This window comes from Octodon degus, unplaced genomic scaffold, assembly GCF_000260255.1.
Source record: "Octodon degus isolate 3935 unplaced genomic scaffold, OctDeg1.0 scaffold00107, whole genome shotgun sequence".
Classification (NCBI taxonomy): Eukaryota; Metazoa; Chordata; class Mammalia; order Rodentia; family Octodontidae; genus Octodon; species Octodon degus.
In genome coordinates, this window is record NW_004524683.1 from 2,179,278 (window position 1) to 2,197,429 (window position 18,152).

General features: G+C 41.7%; 2 protein-coding genes across 11 annotated transcripts in view; one reads left to right on the forward strand and one right to left on the reverse strand.

The window, feature by feature from the left end:
- Nrdc (nardilysin convertase) overlaps nt 1-12,065 on the forward strand; it is a 92,056-nt gene extending 79,991 nt beyond the window's left edge. For both annotated transcript variants that reach the window (XM_004639124.2, XM_004639125.2), the window contains 12 exons: nt 584-734; nt 3,257-3,384; nt 5,118-5,280; nt 7,115-7,146; nt 7,382-7,520; nt 8,826-8,873; nt 9,133-9,185; nt 9,834-9,917; nt 10,421-10,511; nt 10,757-10,873; nt 11,626-11,715; nt 11,841-12,065. In XM_004639124.2, coding sequence (XP_004639181.1) covers nt 584-734; nt 3,257-3,384; nt 5,118-5,280; nt 7,115-7,146; nt 7,382-7,520; nt 8,826-8,873; nt 9,133-9,185; nt 9,834-9,917; nt 10,421-10,511; nt 10,757-10,873; nt 11,626-11,715; nt 11,841-12,038 — 1,294 coding nt within the window. In that variant the 3' untranslated portion in view covers nt 12,039-12,065. The remainder of the gene's footprint in view (nt 1-583; nt 735-3,256; nt 3,385-5,117; nt 5,281-7,114; nt 7,147-7,381; nt 7,521-8,825; nt 8,874-9,132; nt 9,186-9,833; nt 9,918-10,420; nt 10,512-10,756; nt 10,874-11,625; nt 11,716-11,840) is intronic.
- Nucleotides 12,066-12,643: 578 nt separating this feature from the next.
- Nucleotides 12,644-18,152, reverse strand: part of Osbpl9 (oxysterol binding protein like 9) — a 160,555-nt gene continuing 155,046 nt past the window's right edge. For 7 of the 9 annotated variants that reach the window (XM_004639128.2, XM_004639127.3, XM_023724180.1 and 4 more), the window contains 5 exons: nt 17,969-18,109; nt 15,155-15,233; nt 14,352-14,443; nt 13,518-13,653; nt 12,703-13,314 (listed from right to left, as the gene is read on the reverse strand). In XM_004639128.2, the coding sequence (XP_004639185.1) occupies nt 13,240-13,314; nt 13,518-13,653; nt 14,352-14,443; nt 15,155-15,233; nt 17,969-18,109 (523 nt within the window). In that variant the 3' untranslated portion in view covers nt 12,703-13,239. Of the gene's footprint in view, nt 13,315-13,517; nt 13,654-14,351; nt 14,444-15,154; nt 15,234-17,968; nt 18,110-18,152 lie in introns of all 9 variants that reach the window. The other 2 variants (XM_004639129.2, XM_004639133.2) reach the window with 2 other exon arrangements.

Below are 18,152 nucleotides of genomic sequence, written 5' to 3' on the forward strand. Positions count from 1 at the left end.
AAAATGTATTATACTCCTCCCTTCTTCATTGTATTGCTTTATTGATTTAGCAGTACTGGAGATTTAAACCACATATTTGCACTAAGGTTCATCACCAGCCCATTATTTTAACTTTTTAAGATAAGGTCTCGCTGAGTTGCTGTGTTGCCCAGGCTGGATTCAAACTTATGATCCTCCTACCTCAGCCTTTCAGAGTGATGAGATCACTGTGCCCAATAGCCTCATATTTTTAATTTGTTAGTGAGAAAACTAAAGATTGGAGGGTAGCCAGAGCCTTGAGGCCAGGGCTTCCATTGTGTATTCCATCTACTTCATTGTACAGTATACCTGTTGTCTTTTTATCTGTGTACATCACATGAAAAAAGATTCAAAAACACTTCTGAAGGTAGAAGTTTTATGGTACATCTGTGAAACTGACACCTGATTAACCCAAGTGCTGGGTTTACCTTCTGAACAAGTTAGTATATAATTTTATGTTCTATAGTAATGCTGCACTAAAAGTAAAATTTCTTATTCTGAATTGAAGCAGATTTATTTATTCTTGTTTCTCTTGCCAATTAATGACTGTACTTGTACTTTTCAGTGTGGTCCTCTTTGATATCTTCGTCAATATTCTTACCCATAATCTTGCGGAACCAGCATATGAAGCTGATGTGGCACAGCTGGAATATAAACTAGTAGCTGGAGAGCATGGTTTAATTGTTCGAGTAAAAGGGTTCAACCACAAACTACCTGTAAGTACATAGATTCTTTTCCTCATAGCTTTAAGATACTGTGTTTATATTTGCTTACCCTTTATCACCAGCAAATACAGTCTTATGCACAAGGTGCTATATATTTTATTAATTATTGGCAGTTGTATAAATCTGAACAGTTGTTGAACAGGCAAGTTGTTTAATGAGAATATCTCTGTGTGAGTTTTGTCTCTGAAGTTTTTGAGCCTTTTAGAAGTAGGGCTTATAACTTCTCAATAGTTTATATCTTGGTAAAGATTATGTTCTAGTGTCACTTTGTCAAAAACTTAATAAGCTGAGAAAAAAATAATACGTGATATTTTCTGACAGAGTGAAGATCATTAAATACCAAGTAAAGCTGGGTGTGATGTGGGGCACATCAGTAATCCTAGCACTCAGGAGGCTGAGCTAGGAGGATTGCCATGAGTTCGAAGTCACCCTGGGGTACATAGTCAGTTCAAGGCTAGTCTGAAATGCATGGTGAGATGCTGTCTCAAAACAAACAAATTATAAATAAACAAGTAAAATAATATTATTACCCAACAGATTTTATAGCTAGACTTCTTGGATAGAATGTATATTGTATGAAGGTTTAGGGAAATGTATTTATACAAGAAAAACTGTAGAGGAAAGAACCTCTCAGAAATTAGATTTGTGTTAGGACCTGAGAGCCTCCATCTTGGCAAAATATAGTGCTGTTTATGGCCTTGCCCCTCAGTCTTCCTGGTCTTAGAGTTATCATGGAGTGCTTTACTTTTGTTCACCTTCAAAAGTGTAATATTGTGTAGTTTATAATGTGAACTGAATAAAGCCTAACACAGTGGTTGTTTTTTTTTTTTTTTTTTTTTTTTTTTTTTTTTTTTTGGCGGAACCAGGGATTGAACTCAGGCCCTTGTGCTTGCCAGGGAAGCGCTTATTCCACTGAGCCATCTCCCCGGCCCAGTGGTTGCCATTTGGAAAGTATGTTTGGGAATTACCTGGAACAGTTTTTAAAAATAAAAACCATAGCAAAGCATTTCTTGTTTTTTATTTTATGAAATTTTGTAGCCTTGATATTAAAAAATGAAATAGAACATGTGCATTTATTATGGAAAACTAGAGACTCATTTTACATACAGAATACAGATGCAGATGTAAAAAGTAAGCCCAACAATATAGCAAGGAATTATTCGCTATAGCCAAGTACTACGCTATTCAGAATTGGGAGGTTTATGAACATATAACATGAATCAAAAGAGAACCACTATATGAGTATAGTGATAAATGTCAACAAGTCAGTAAATTCACATTGTTTTTAGTAAATAGGAGTGGGGGGAATTACAAAATCAGTGAAAAAAACAGGAATGTTATATTAAATGCTGAACAACTGAGCATTAAATTAGGAACAATTCAAGAATAACCCAGGAGCACTATATTATTCAACATTGTTTTAGAGGTTTTGTCTACTGCAGTAAAATGAAAAAATTAATAAAAACTATTGGAACATAAAAATATTTTTATCTGTATGTGATATGATTGTATTCCTAGAAAATCTAAAAGCTACTAAAATTATTACTAAATCACTAATTAGTAAAATTCAATGAAATTGGCATAGTTAGTGGCTTTTTTCCCTAGAGTAGCAATAACCATTTTTTAATGAGTGGAAACAAATATTCCATTTACAATATTGAGAAAAACAGTAAAATATTTAGAAATAAATAGGGAAAATATAGGATCTATCTAAAGAAAACTAAATCTTACTTTAATAAAGACTTTAGGGGGCCGAGGAGATGGCTCAGTAGAGTAAGGGCTTCCCTGGCAAGCGCAAGGGCCTTAGTTCAATCCCTGGTTCCGCAAAAAAAAAAAAAGACTTTGGGAGACTCATGTTTTTGGATAAGAAAACTTGAAATAGAATTGTTACTTTCAAAATTAGTATATAATGCCCTTCCAATTAAAGTCCCATTTTGGGGTGGTGGGATTGCGGTATAAAATTATTTTTAAGTTTATTTGGGAAAAAAATTGAAAATACTCAAGAAAAGAATAAAAAATAAAGTATCACTGCCCATTTGACAAATAACTGAGGTTTTATAAATTTATTTTTTATTGAGGACTGGAGATTCTTTTCCTCATGCATACTTCTTTTATTACCTCCTACAAGACCTAGTAGCCTTCTGTGCTTTTGGTAAAAACCAAGACGAAGGGCTAAGGAGATAGCTCTGTGGTCTGAGCACGTGCCTGGCAAGTGCAAGGACCTGAGTTTGAACCCCAGTACCACATGCTGTGCAGGCCCTGGAACTTCGGAGTTCGTGCTGTGCCGGCCCAGAACTGGCTGTGGGGGTGCATGCCTATAATCCCAGCACTGGGGGAGCTGACACAGGATGACCACTATGAGTCTACAATGCATAGTGAGACCCTGTATCCAATAAATAAAACAACAAAAAAGTAAAAAAAAAAAAAAAAAGACCAAAAAGAAACCTTTTCTGCCTGAGCTCTCAGAGGAATTTATGCTTTGCTGCTTACAGTGCTTCTTTTTTTCCTTTCAGCTACTGTTTCAGCTCATTATTGACTACCTAGCTGAGTTTGCTTCTACCCCAGCAGTCTTTGCCATGATAACTGAGCAGCTGAAGAAGACCTACTTTAACATCCTCATCAAGCCTGAGACTCTGGCCAAGTGGGTGTATATAGGATCAGTTTATATTAGGAGGGCCTGAAACTATTTGACTTTCTGGGAGAGATAGCAAAGGTAAAGCTAGAGTACCAGTGCCCATTTTAGACATGTTGGAATTGTGCTGTAGTTTAAGGTCTCTAAATCCAACCTCAGTAAGTATTTGTGGATAAGACTAAAAACCGCCTAGAATATTTGATTAGAGGCTGAAAATGAAGAAGGGTCTTTCTGTAATCTTTGTGAATAAACAGGTAAATAATTTACAGTTTATTTCATTGTAAGTAAATAGTTAAAACATGCCTAAGTATAGACCAAAATTGTGTATTGGTGATTTCATTGTTGTCAGGTATAGTGAGAACTGGCTTAAACTGTTTAGCATATCACTTACCGGGAATCCATAACTGCTTAGAGTTCGACTAATGTCCAGAAGAGTGGAAGAAGGCAGCTGCATGGCCTGCATGCTAATACTAGACCCTCTGCTAATAGGCAGCCTCCCTCCTTGAACCTTCTGTCAGTTTATTCTTTTAGTCCAGGACTAATTGTAGGGGCCAGGGAGATAGCGCAGTAGGGTAAGTGCTTCCCTGGCAAGCACAAGGGCCTGAGTTCAATCCCCACTTCCACCAAAAAAAAAAAAAGAAAAGAAACCCAGAACTAATTGTAGCCTATATCATTGCATGAGTTGGCAAGTGTACCCTTTGGAGTATCCTCTGTCAGGACGTGGAGCCTTTCGGAAGAGCAGGACAGAACCTTGTGTGCACATGGCTCACAGTCTTGTTCTTGACTCCCTTGCTGAGCATCTATAATAAATAGTGAACAAATGGCACAATCTCCACAGAGGACCTGCTTTGACACATTTACAGTGAAACCATAAACTACCAGAACTAGAAAGCAGAAGAAGGCCTGTTAGGCATGTAATAATTAATAACCTGATCACAAAATTATAAAAGCTAATAATTGAATATAAGTTGGAGAGGATGTTGTCTGCCACTGTTGATATTGGAGATGAGTAACTCTTGAATAACCCTGTGCATTCCATAACTCCTAAATGTTGCTTTGTTTATAAAAATAGTACCTTATTAAATACTGTCTTATTAAAATAACTTATGAAATTTTACTTTATGAAAATGGTACAATAACCATACATCTATTTATTGAAAATTTATACTTTCACTCTGTTCAAAGAACTTTATAACTCTTAATTTGCACCAAATTTGCAACTTGCTATTTGGTTTGTATTATTACTTCCCTTGTTTCACAGATGAAGAAAGTCATATGACTTGCCAAGTTCAGTCAGCTTATTAGGTGTGGGTTGGAGGGCAGCTTGGAGGTAAGGCTGAAGTTAGGCTGTTGTAGACTACATTGTAGCATTATCAGAGCCCAATAATAGTAGACTCAATAGTGGACTCTTCTGCTTATTTGTGAGATTTCAAAAGCATTAGCAGTTTTAAATTGGTGCGTGACAGGATAAACTGGACTTATCTAGCAACCTCTGTGAAATATTTTACTTTGCAACTCAGAACCAGGTAAATACATTATTGTACTGGGAGTAAGACTATTTAAAAGTTTGTGTATGCAATTTTAAATTCTTTTTATGGTTATGACATTGTTTGCCCTTAGGTTGTGATAGAAATTCTTTCTTTAAAAACACATCTATATAAATTTGACCAAATATTTTTTTACTCTTGTGATCCAATTTTGCAACAAAACATTGGTGTTTCCTCCCCCCGTCTTTTATAAAGAGATGTGCGACTTTTAATCCTGGAATATGCCCGTTGGTCTATGATTGACAAGTACCAGGCTTTGATGGATGGTCTTTCCCTTGAGTCTCTGCTGAGCTTCGTCAAAGAGTTCAAATCCCAGCTGTTTGTTGAGGGCCTGGTACAAGGCAATGTCACAAGCACGGTAAGTTACTGTTCCTCGCTGGGCCAGAATGCAGTTGTAGACTGTGGGATTGCATTAATTCTTTGCTAAAAGGGAAGCTCTATAGTTTTGAGCAGCTCACACGATCATATTCTGATCAGTAGGGATCCTGGCCTCTCTGATGCTCTATGAGCAGCAATTTTCTTCTTTGAAGATCGGTTTTTATGACTTTGAGTGCAATGCGTATATAGACTTTATTACATTTGTTGAAGATTATGAAACCATAAAAATAGTTTAAGAAGACATAGGGGCCAGCCAAATAGCTCAGTGGACTAAAGTGCCTGCTTATGCAGAGTGCAGCGGCTGGGGTTCTATCCTGTGTGCCATGCCAGCCGCACCCTTGGTGCACACTGAAACAGTGAGACAGCGTGGTGGCACGTGCCTGTAATCTGAGCACTTGGAAGGCTGAAAACAGGAGAATCACTACAAGTCTGATCTGTGTAGTGAGACCCTGTAGCAAATACATTAAAAAACAAAAAAAGAAGACATTACAGTGAAAGGAAAGAGCTAGGTATGGTGGCCCATGCCTGTAATCCCAGCTACTTAGGAAGCTGAGGCAGGGGGATTTCAAATTTGAGGCTAGGATGGCCAACTTAGCCCTTGTCTCAAAATAAAAATGGCTGATGAAGTAGCTCAGTTGTAGAAGGCTCTTGAATTCAATCCAAAAAACAAAAAGGTAGAGTAGGAAGAGGGGAAGGGGAAGGGATGTGTACATTTATAGCCAGTGCCTGTATGTCAGCTTTCCTTAAGCTCCAGAGCTGAGACTTTATCTTGTAGTACTTGGAAAACCCTTGAGGGATTTAAGATCTGTGGTGAAGCAATGTATGGAGAGTTCATTATGAGGCTGTTATAACAGTTGAAGTGAAATATGATTCCACTCATACAAGGTATCTAAAGTAGTCAGCTTCGTAGGAACAGTACAATAGTGGGTTTGAGGAGGTGGGTGAGGAAGAGGGCAGTTGTTTACTGTATATAAATGTGGATTTTACAAGATGAAAAAGCTGTGGAAAGCTATTTCATAGCAGTGTGAATATAGTTCACAGTGAGCTGTGTACTTGAAGAAAATAGTCAAAGTGATAACCCTTAAATAAAAAATGATGAAGCTTGAGGTTAGGCCAAATAAACAGAAAAAAAGTGCTAGGAAATTATGGTCACTCTTGAAACTGTATCTGCTGTCCTGTCCTTCCTGCCCGTCTTTATCTCCCAAATCCAAAAGCCAGCCTTAGCTGCTTCTTTTTGCTCACAGAAAGCATTTTCAGGCTCAACCCTCAGCAAAAAGAGCACAAATAGCACAGTGGGAGGACGTGGCTTTTGTTCCTAAGGACTTAGTGCTATGAGATGCCCCAGGAGAAACAGCTTCAGAGATGAGTTCACCCTTCTACCTTATATTACATAGGGACAAAAGAAGTCTGGAGAGAGGGATGAATTCACTTAGTGTGAGCACACTCTCCAGACTGTCTTTGGGCTTGTGTTTTAGATGCAGTCACAACTGCCAGAGGGCCCAGCCTTATTGAAAAAACTGATACTGAACAAGGAAGTTTGATCCAGTGGGGAAAGTGTTTGGCTGTACAATAAGCAGAATGCCAGGGAAGCTAGCAGAGGAGTTGTTCATTTAAGTCAGTTGGTATTCACTGAGCAGAATAAGTACTGAGTGGGTAGTTGATTAGCCTGATCAGTGATTGGCCCATCATTTGGGTAAGAGACTATGTCTCTTTTCTAATGCTGTCCATAGTGCTGTAATAAATTAGAAAATTGGTAATTTTCTGGCTGAAATTAATGTCAAGAGCTAATGTAATTATTGTCTTTTGCCGCATAGGAATCTATGGATTTCCTGAAATACGTTGTTGAGTAAGTATTGGTTTGAGTTTTCTCTTTGGGGAATATTCTTACCAGAAAGAGGGCCTTAAAAACAACTCACTTGTTATTAAACCCCTATTTGAAATACTATTCATAGTAGATTTCTTTGAAGTTGATGTAAACAAAGCAAATTAAGAGGGATGGTAGGAGGCCTAGCTTCTTCAGTATGTGGGCAAGGTAAGAGAATAAAAACATTGCTCCAGTACCCATGCGGATTCTCTTACAGCAAGCTGAACTTCACGCCCCTGGAGCAGGAGATGCCTGTGCAATTCCAGGTGGTGGCGCTCCCCAGCAGCCACCACTTGTGCAAAGTGAAAGCTCTGAATAAGGGGGATGCCAACTCAGAAGTCACTGTGTACTACCAGGTCAGTTGGCCCGTTGTATAGCCATCCTCAGGGGCGTCAAAACCCAGTGACCGTCAAGGCCTCACTCTGTAGCTTTGTGCTTGGGGCCATTTGTTGTCTTAAAGCACTGCATTTAAAAATTGTAGCATTTAATGAAATGGATCCTTTTTTCAATCACAAAGAGGCACTGCTTCATTAATCAGCAATCTAGAGAGGCATCTTTAAAGTATGGGTAGAAATCTGAGACAGGAGTAGCTGGCTCATATTCAGGCAGAATTCTGCATCTTAAAATGTATCTGGAGGTGCTTTCTTCCATTCTCTTCGTAGTAACAGCTTTCCAATACAAAGTACTTCCTTTAGGGCTGGGGAGATAGCTTGGTGGTCAATGGTCCTGTTTAGCAAGTACAAGGACCTGAGTTAGATCCCTGGTACTGCATGCCATGCCAGCCACAGCACCGGGCAAGGTGACACACCTGTAATCCCAGCGCTGGGGAGGCTGAGACAGGAGGATCACTATGAGTCTGAACTGTGTAAGAAGACCCTGTACCAAATAAATAAATTTTAAAATCAATTTTTTTAAAGCTTCCTTTAGGAAACCACAGGTTACATTTTGAACAGAAAATTAATACAAAAAAAATTTTTTTTAATACAAAATTTTGACTAGTTTTCTTACAGTCCTTTTATGGGCTTACAGGACATGCAGCCATTTTCATCTTCTTGTGATGAATTGGCAAATATGAGAAGTGAGTAGTTCTAGAGGATCCTGCAAAAGCCTGCCTCTGGGGATGTACTAATAACAGCCTTGTGTATGGGATTCCCACATGTTTTCATTTCATCCGGGTGAGATCCCCAAGTGTGGGTTCTGCCTCCTAGGTAGTTTTTTTTTTTTTTTTAAATCAGCTGGTTTGTGTCCTATGTGTAGCTGCATAAGTTCCTATTTTTTCTCTGTCTGAGGTATAGATAGAGCTCGCCTTAATGATTTCCAATGGTTCCTGCTGTCCTAATTAGGCCTTGAGATGCAGATTGACTTGAATTTAGAATATCCTGTGGGTTCATTCTCTGGTCCTCTAGTCAGGAGCTGGACCACTGGACCTGCTTCCATGTCTATATGCACTTCTGGGATCACAAACGGTATAGCAGGGTTCCTGTTCTCAGACCTTCAGGCTAGTGGGATGGCATATATGTAATAAGATTGTTGAAAGGTCTAAGTCTTCTGGGGAAGAAAAGAGGGGTACCACCTAAATAAGTAGTTGCCAAGAGTAACAAGTGTTAAAAAGCCTTATAAGCCACTGGCTGTTCTGTTGATTGGATCATTTCTCCTTTCAGTCAGGAACCCGGAGTCTGAGAGAATACACTCTTATGGAGCTGCTGGTGGTAAGTCTGTGGAGGAGTGCTGAGGTTTTCAGGAACCCCATATGAGGCCCAGGTTTCTTTCTGCCTGAGCACTGTGGACCTGAGTGATTAGAAGCCTGATGGGAAGTTTCTTATCCAACATGGACATAGACTGGGGCCTGGGCCATTTAGGATGAAGGCAGGGAGTCTAGACTTTGGTGGTGTGTGAAACTTGTTGGAGGGAAAGAACAGAAGTTTCTTTTCTGGGAAGAGGGCTGATGGGTAGTATGTTGAATTGCAGATGCACATGGAAGAGCCTTGTTTTGACTTTCTTCGGACCAAGCAGACCCTTGGGTAAGTCTGCTGGCAAGGGCATTGAACTCAAATAAGGACTTCATAGGCTGAGATTTATTAGCTATCCTGACTGAGTTGTTTCTCTGCACTCTGCTCCGTCTGTGGTTTAGAATAGCTATTTATTATACTTTGCATCTTAGAGTATGATTTGGCTTCCAGTCTGGTTGTGCTTCAGGGTAAGAAAACAAGTTAACTTGTGGTTCATAATTCAGCAGAGTTAAAGCGCCTGCAAGCGGGTGCAGGGGCCAGGGGTTCCATCCCTAGGCCTGTTGTGCTGGCCCCACCCCCGGGGTATGCTGAGATGGCGATTCAGCCTGGGCATGGTGGCGTATGCCTGTAATCCCAGCACTTGGGAGGCTGTAAACAGGCGGATGGCTGAGTCCGATCTAGTAGTGAGACCCTGAACACCCTACGCTGTAGACCCTTCCCTAAAATACAAAAATAAATAAAAATTTTAAAAAAATTCAGCAGAGGGGCAGGTACCTTTACCTGAGAATGAAGTAGTTGCACATATATTTGTGGTTCTTTTAGGACCTCCAGATCAAGGAAGGGTTAGGGCAGGAACTTGGTGGCCCAGTGTGTCTAGTGTTGCCTGAGGGCAAGAGCCCAGGCAGCTCTGTAAACTCTGACTTTTCACTCTGGTTGTAGGTACCATGTCTACCCAACTTGCAGGAACACATCTGGGATTCTGGGATTTTCTGTCACTGTGGGGACTCAGGCAACCAAATACAGGTGAGTAGAGTGAGTGGATGGGCCCGACCTGTGGTAGACATGGAGTAGGGCCTACAGGTGCTTCCTTAAGCCCTAGGTCTACTTTGTACAATTGCTTGGGGCAGGTACAGGGGCAGGGGTATTAAGGTGGCCTGATTCAGGACTGAACAAAGCTTCTACTGGATTCACAGAACTTGTTTCAAGTTCCTGAGGTTACAGCAGGGGTTGCCAATGTTTTAACACTTCAGAGAGATCCAAAGATGAGAGGAAAGGCTACCTGACATGGCATTCATGCCGGAACCAAGGTTTAAGGCCTCAATGGTTCTTGCCACGGAGTTGCCACACATGGCTCTTGACTGCTTCAGCTTAAGGACACCAGGAAATTAGGCTGCAGGTGGGCAGTGGGAGGCCCTTCCCTTCCCCATCCTTGTTCCCTCAGCTTAGGGTAGTGAGGCCTTACTAAACACTCATTCCTTTTGAGACCAGAGCTCTGATTACTTTTCATTGAAGATGTTTTGTTTCAGCTCTGAGACTGTTGAAAAGAAAATAGAAGAGTTTCTTTCCAGCTTTGAGGAGAAGATTGAGAACCTCACTGAAGATGCATTCAATACCCAGGTAACTGCTGACCTGGCCTTTCACCTACGTAAACTTTGAAGACACCAGACTTTAGTCCATTTGTGGTACTGGCTCTACCTTACTTGTACTCTCTGTAGCTCTACCTTAATCTGTGTGTAGTGTCTTCTGCTGTCCTCCCTGGTGATCATGCTGGCAGGACCATCACAAGCCAGGCTGGACAGCACCCAGTTGGTCTGTGGGGAACAGTAGTGCTGTACCTAAGCAAGGCTGTCTGGTGCAAACAGGTTACAGCTCTCATCAAGCTCAAAGAGTGCGAAGACACGCACCTTGGGGAGGAGGTGGACAGAAACTGGAATGAAGTGGTGACTCAGCAGTACCTCTTTGACCGCCTTGCCCATGAGGTAATTTCCAGAACAAGATAGCCCTGATGAACTAGTGAGGATTCCTGACTGCACATGTCTCAGTTCCAAACAAGTACTATATGCAAGAGAACCCCGGGACACCCATCTTGGCTTGGTTATTAGCCCATTTTCCAACATCTCTCTAGCACCTTAAGTGACTCTAGATAGGGTGCTAACCTCTACCCTTCCATCACCAATATAGAGCAGCACAATTTTTGTGTTTTGTACTGTATGATATTGAGGCTTATCACGACTTTATGAAGAGGGTTTCTGCTATAGAAAGTCAGGAACTCTTGGGTCTTCAACAGGGAGTGCCTTCTTCAGATTCAGTGCTTCCGAGTGCAAGTAATTTGATAGCTTCTAGCTCAAAACAAAATTTGTGGGATTCAGTACTGCTCCAATATGTATAACACTCTGTGGTGTGTTACCAAGGAACATCAATTTAAACAGAATGAAGACAGAGTTCACCTGTCTCAGTAGTTGCTTTATTTTTTAAGCCTAAGTATGCAGTTACCATGTAAATAAGATGTGACATTAGAGACCTGTTTCTGGCTTAGGGAAAGCTGTTCAGCTGTAATTACAGCACCTACTAACCTATCAGATCTGCTAAGTTAGGTCACTGCCTTGAAACTTGGAGAATAAAGATGAAATGCTCAGATGCTAGCCAAGACCAAGGAAGTCTGCCTGGGGGCTAGATTTCAAAGCTATTTTCCTTCAACACACTGCTTTCCTACCTTTCCTTCCTCTGTAAGATTGAAGCACTGAAGTCATTCTCGAAGTCAGACCTAGTCACCTGGTTCAAGGCTCATAGAGGACCTGGAAGTAAAATGCTTAGTGTCCATGTGAGTATGGTGAACTACACTGCCATTTCTTGCCTTCTGGGTCATCACTTACTGATTTAGGGTAGACACTAAAGTCTTTGCTCAAACCTCAGCATGGTTCTCAACTCTTACTGTTGGCCTCTCAGGTTGTCGGCTATGGGAAGCATGAGCCAGAAGAGGAGGGCACCCCTTCTGCTGTGGATCCAAACTCTTCCTGTGACGTGATGCAGCTGACCTACCTGCTGCCCTCTCCTCTGCTGGCAAATTCTACCATCCCCATCACTGATATCAGGGCTTTCACATCAACACTCAGCCTTTTCCCCTACCATAAAATAGTCAAATAAACTTCAGTCTCGGCCTGAAGCAATGTCTATTTAAAGATGTGTTTGTATTTTATGGAATTACACTACTACTGCCTTAAGGCTTTTATTGAATTTTTGCACTTACATCATAGAACTCAGTTTATCCTATCGAGACTAACAAACCCAGGGGCATTGTAGCTGGCAAAGAAATGACCTAAGTGGGCAGAGTGTGGCTAACTGCCCAAGGCAGCAGTTTGGGAAACCCTAGCCTGTGTGATCTCAGATGTACACTCCAGTTCATGAGAGGCCCTGTAACCAATTTGTTATTAGTCTCTTAAGTGCTAATACCCATTTTCGTTTTACTGTATTTTCCTTAGAATGAGCCATCTGCTGTGGTGGGATTTATATATTGTTTTGATGTGGATGGAGTGAGGATCTAAAAATATATACTCTTCCTAAGTCCTATAAGGGGCAATAAAATATTTTTGGATGAAACACTGGCATTCTTACATGTGCAATATAAAGTGGTAGATGAGGAAAAGGCTGGACCTTCCATATTTTAAATGTCTTTATGAAAAGATAACTGTATTCAGGTTGCCAAATAACTGTCTTCAAACTGTTACCATAAACATAATAAAAGAAGCACATTTTTTAAAAAGGTTGGAAAAAATTACTTTATGAAGCCTTAAGAATAATTAAACTGTAATCCAGGTTTAGATAAATTTAATTGTTCAATTCTAAAATAGATGAAATCATGAAATTTCCTAACACTTGATTTTTAATACATTGCACTAATTTTCTAAAACTCTGAAGAACCAGTTATTTACAGGTGAATATTTATGAAAAACCTGCCATCAAGGTATAGCTGTGTGCATATATATAGAACCCAAGATACATGAAGTAGGAAACACCTTGTATGTCGTATCTTAAAAGCAGAACTAGAGTGCGGAGTATGAGATTTGGGTTTATAAATGCTTTTCAAAGCATGGGGTTTGGAAAAGGAGCAGATATCTTGTTTCAAGACCTGAAATTTTTCTCAGGACTGAAGTCAAAATTGTTAACTGCCACAGAAGAAAACAGAAGCTTCTCCTGCTTTAATTGTTCATCTGCATCATGAAGTCCAGTATCCCTGAGATAGGAACCACTGCAGTGAGAAGGGAGTGATAGGTTCTCCCAGAGGAAGATTGATTGTTGCTTCATGTCGCTACCCTGGTCATCAGGAGTACACTTGGCATTTTCCAACCTAATGCTTCACAGCACCAAGACGTTTTAGTAAAGGCTCATCATAGACCCAGCATTCCCCATCTTCATGGAATAACTGGAAGAGAGAATTCAGTTATATGCTTGCTTTCCATTTCTAAACATTACCATCCATCTCCCCGACCCCACACCCTCTCCCTGTGAAATGAGTTTCAGGTAGGAACCGGAGAATACATCCACAAACCATGCCTGGCATCACTTCAGCATTCACTGCAACTGCTCAAGCTATGGCCGAGTGGTGATCCACACACAGGGCCTTACCCTTGTCTCCCACTGAATTTCCTTTTCCTTCCTTTCTCGGGCTTCTGCTCTTTGCCTTTCTTCAAGTCTGTGCTTTGCTTCAGTTGCTGCATCAATGTCTCTGATTTTCAAATTGAAAGTGACGTCCTTCCAAAGGCTAAAGAAAAGAGATCAAGAGAAGCTGGCACTTGGAATGAAAGCCCAGAGGCATCTCTGAACACAGCATATAAACAGTCAAATCACAGGCTTTTCACGCTGTGGTGTGCACTTTAAACCTGGAGCTGGTAATAGGGCACTGCAGGAATGAAGAACACAGAAATGGAAGGAAATGAAAGACAGGCAAGTTGCTATGAGATAAAGACAAAAGGTCCTCAACTCCCACTGGTCTTTCCACCAAGACCTGGGCCTCCACTTCTGGAAGCAGCTCTCACCTATGCAACTACGGGGGAGGCTTTCCTTCAATAGTGCCCAAGGGTCCTTCACTAAAGGGTAAACAGGGTTAGCTCAGAGGAGCTGAGAAGTTCCACCTCAGAAAAACTCCCTTACACTTAAAATGTGATTTTTGGGGGGGGCCATGAAATGCAGGCTGGCCTTGAATTCACAATGCAGCCCAAGCTGGCCTCAGGCTTCTGACAATTCTGCCTCAACCTCCCAAGTGCTGAGATTACACCATGGCCTTAGGGCTATTAGTGTGATCTTGAGTCAAGGGGCCATTTCATTCCAGAAAGAGACAGAGACCAAACTTAGCTGTTACAAAACCAGTGCTGCTGCTGACAGGAACCCAGGCAATGGAGCCTGGTGTGCCCTGCTTCACTGCTATTCCATCACCCAAACTCAGCAGGCAGCAGCTCTTACCAGCGGGACTCATACTCGTTCTGATCTTCCAACTTCCTCACTTTCTTCTTGATTATAGGCAACTTCTTAGTATCTACAAAGACTGTATTTTCCTAGAAAACAAGAAATAGAAGGCTTTTTTCAAATTGTTACCAAAGTCATCTCTTAGGAGACTTTAATTAACAGATTATTCTCATATATGTTAATGATACAGAGAACAAGTTTCATATGCAGCCTTAAACCTAAAATACAGTTTTATTGCTTAAAAGTCCAGAGGCTCAGATAGCTACATGCTACGTGCTAGCAGATATGGCCACTTGAGCTACACCCACATAATTAATTCTCACTGCTGCCAGGGCTTCTGACACTGCAAATTCTCCAAACACCCAGTTCATCAACTCTTCTGTTACACCTACTACCTTCCTGGCTTAATGCAAACAGTCCAGGGGTGCAGTGTGCAAGTTCCTGGGTGGCAGGGCTGACCCCATTTCTGTCTAGGGCCCAACAGTATTATTAAACTTAGTGTATACAAATACACATACACAAATTTACTTAACACTTCACTTTACAAATGTACCCCACATTCTGATACTATGCCTAGTATTTCCTGGGTACATAATAAGAACTATGCACTGCTCTACATATATATTCTCAAGTGCTTTGAGAATGAAAAGTTGATCTGCTGAAAAGGGAGCTGGGGAGGAAGGCACAGGCCTTCCCTGAAGAGATGACCTTAGCACTGGTTTTCAGAGGTTCCATATGAAGCCATCAGAAGGCTACAATTCAATATAGCTTAAAACATGTGGCAAAACAGATGTTCTTACCCCTGATGCATATTTTGCATACATTATACCATTCCATTCCCCTTCAATTGAACAAAAAGACTTCTTATCATTTGGAGAACTAAACAGAAAAAGAAACAGCTGTGTTAGTCTCAAGTTGAAAATCATTCTACCAGAGATCTTGGTCAGTGAGGGCCCTGAACAGAGCGCTAATGAGCTGCACAGTGCAAGGAGTGGATGTGAGGTGGGAGAGACAGCCCTGCGCCTGGAGCTGAGGCCTGGCACTTCACTGCCCTTCCACTATTCATAGCCTAGTGGAGAGAGTGCCAGAGGTTCTGGGTACTGAGCACTGCGGTGAGCTCACTCCAGCAACCACAGGCAAAACTGCTGGTATGAGGGAGCCCTCCATCAGATGGTTTAAGCTCTCTCCTGGGCATGGGCAACAATCCACTGGGGTCCCTTCTTCAAAGCACAACAGGTCGCTACTTGACACCACAGTGGTATGTGGAAATGAGATGGAATTCAGGCAGATGGCATCATAGCAAGGCCAGATTAGGAAAGGCAAGGCGTGAACTCATTAAAACTGAAAAAGGTCAGAAATAACACGAACCGAGTAGGTGAAAGCTGCTGGGCTAGGCTGGAAACAGGAAAATGAGAATGGGATCGCAGGTCTGAAAGGTGCAGCGGTTCTCAAAGTGTAGTCTGGGGCAGGGTGGGTTCCCTCAGGATTCCCAGGACTCTGTGCTGGAGGGAGTTTAGGTCAAAACTATTTTCCTAAAATATTTAAGATACTGCTTTCCTGTTTCACTGAGCCTCAACTGTAGTGTTTTCCAGAGGCCATGTAACATATCGCCATAGGCTCAATTCAGGTAGCAAACAGAAGAATCCATCTATTACATTGGGGACTTATGACACTACACCAAATTTCTTTAGTTTTTTCAGACAGGACCCCTCTATGTAAGACAGGCTGGCTCTGAACCCACAATGATCCTGCCTCGGCCTCCTGAGTGCTGAGATTATAGGAATGAGTGACCATACAAATTCTTTAAGGAAAATTTTTATGAAAGTTATTTTTCAAAAAAGTGCTACTGCCATTTGTTAGTAAAGTACTACTTTAAAACACTGGTATTTTTAGACTAGGTGTGGTGGCACATGCTTATAATCCCACTGAGGCAGGAAGACAGCTATGAGTTCAAGGCCAGCCTCGGCTACATACAGTTTGAGGCCAGCCTAAATTGTATAGCAAGACCTTGACTCAAACAAAAAGTGGGACAGGGTTCTCAGAAAAATTTTGTTACATATAGTTGACATTAAAAAAAAAAAACAAAAAAAAACAAAACAAAAAACAAGAGCTGGCCAAATAACTCAGTGGATTAAAGCCCCTGCAAGCAGGCCCAGGGGTAGGGGGTTTGATCCCCTGGCCTGCTGTGCAGGCCCTGCCCCTGAGGCATGCTGAGACAGAGATTGAGACTGGGCGTGGTGGCGCACACCTGTAATCCCAGCACTTGGGAGGCGGTAAACAGGAGAATCACTTCGAGTTCTATCTAGTAGTGAGACCCTGAACACCCTGTAGACCCTTCCTAAAATCAAACAAAACACATGGGGGCTCTAAAGAGATCCACAGACCAAAAAGTTTAAGAACTCAGCTAATAAAGCCCTTCAGCGAATGCTCAAATCTCTTAACTCAAAGATCATACCAGGGGCTCTTTCTACTACCAACTTGTGGGGCAATCTTTCCTTGTCTTTCCCAGCCAGAAAGTCCTGCTGAGCTAGTGGTTCCTTTGCGGATTACCGCCAAGGAGCTGAGAAGTAGGCTGTTGTCTTCACTCTAAATCTGCCATCTCCATCGTCTGCCTGTGTCCTGGGACGGACAACGAGAACAATCTGTGCTGCTCTTCAAACCCTGCCCATACTGTCTAAATGTAGCTTTTTTTTTTTTTTTTTTTTAATCTTATACTGATCCTACAAGCTTCACCTTGTATTCATGGTCTCTCCTACTCTAGACTGTTTTGGTAGCTGATTCTGTTATCCAAATGAAATCTTCTCCGTGGAAACTCATTATCTACTCAGGTGTTTTCTAGGCGGGATACCACTCCAGGTAAGCTTTGGCAGGCAGAGGGAAAGCCCGGGGCTCTATGCTGCACGCTTCTCTTCAGGCAAGCTCAGAACCCACCCGAAGCCTGTTACTCAGCAAAGCTGCCTTCATCTGACCCCCCCAAAGTGTTAAATGGAGCCAAACGATTGCCTACAATATATGACTTGTGCTGTTTTCTCTATTGCAAAGGGACAGCCCAGGGAGTGACTGTGAAGACGGGAGACACGTTAGTGGAGCTTACAAAGTCTGCTGAAAGGAAAACCACACAGTTCAGCCTGGTAAGGAGGAGCTGAGCGGTTAGTTCTGGGCCAGTTCTCCAAACAAATCAGGTTCTGGGAAGAAGATTCTATCAGTGACCTCTGACTGTTCTGCACCCAGGTTTTTGTTTTTTGTATTTAGTACAAGGTCTACATAGATCGGACTTGTAGTGATTCTCCTGTTTTCAGCCTCCCAAGTGCTGGGATTATAGCCCATCACCACGCTCAGCCTGGGGATTATAGCCCATCACCACGCTCAGCCATAGGGATGCCCTGTCTCAACCCCGGCTGCCGTGCTCTGCCTAAGTAGGTGCTTTAGTCTGCTGAGCTATCTGGCCAGCCCTAGGCACCCAGGTTTTAAGTTTCCTTTTGATATGGGATTTTAGAAAGGGATTGACACGAGATATGAAACAAAGATAACCTAGTAAAATGGCCATTTTCTAACACAGATGTCCAGACAAGAAAAAGCATGGTAGAAAAGCACCGAGGCAGAAAAATACCTACAAAATCTCAGCAGTAATTCTGTGTTTCTTGCCCCCATAGAAAGGTTTAGTGTGGAAGACGATGTTTGCACTATAGCCCGTTTTGGAACAATTAATACTGCATTCTCCTCCTAATTCCACCCAGGGCACTGTGAGGATAGACCTGCAAAATAAAACATGCTCGGGTAAGGCTAAAAGTTAAAGAG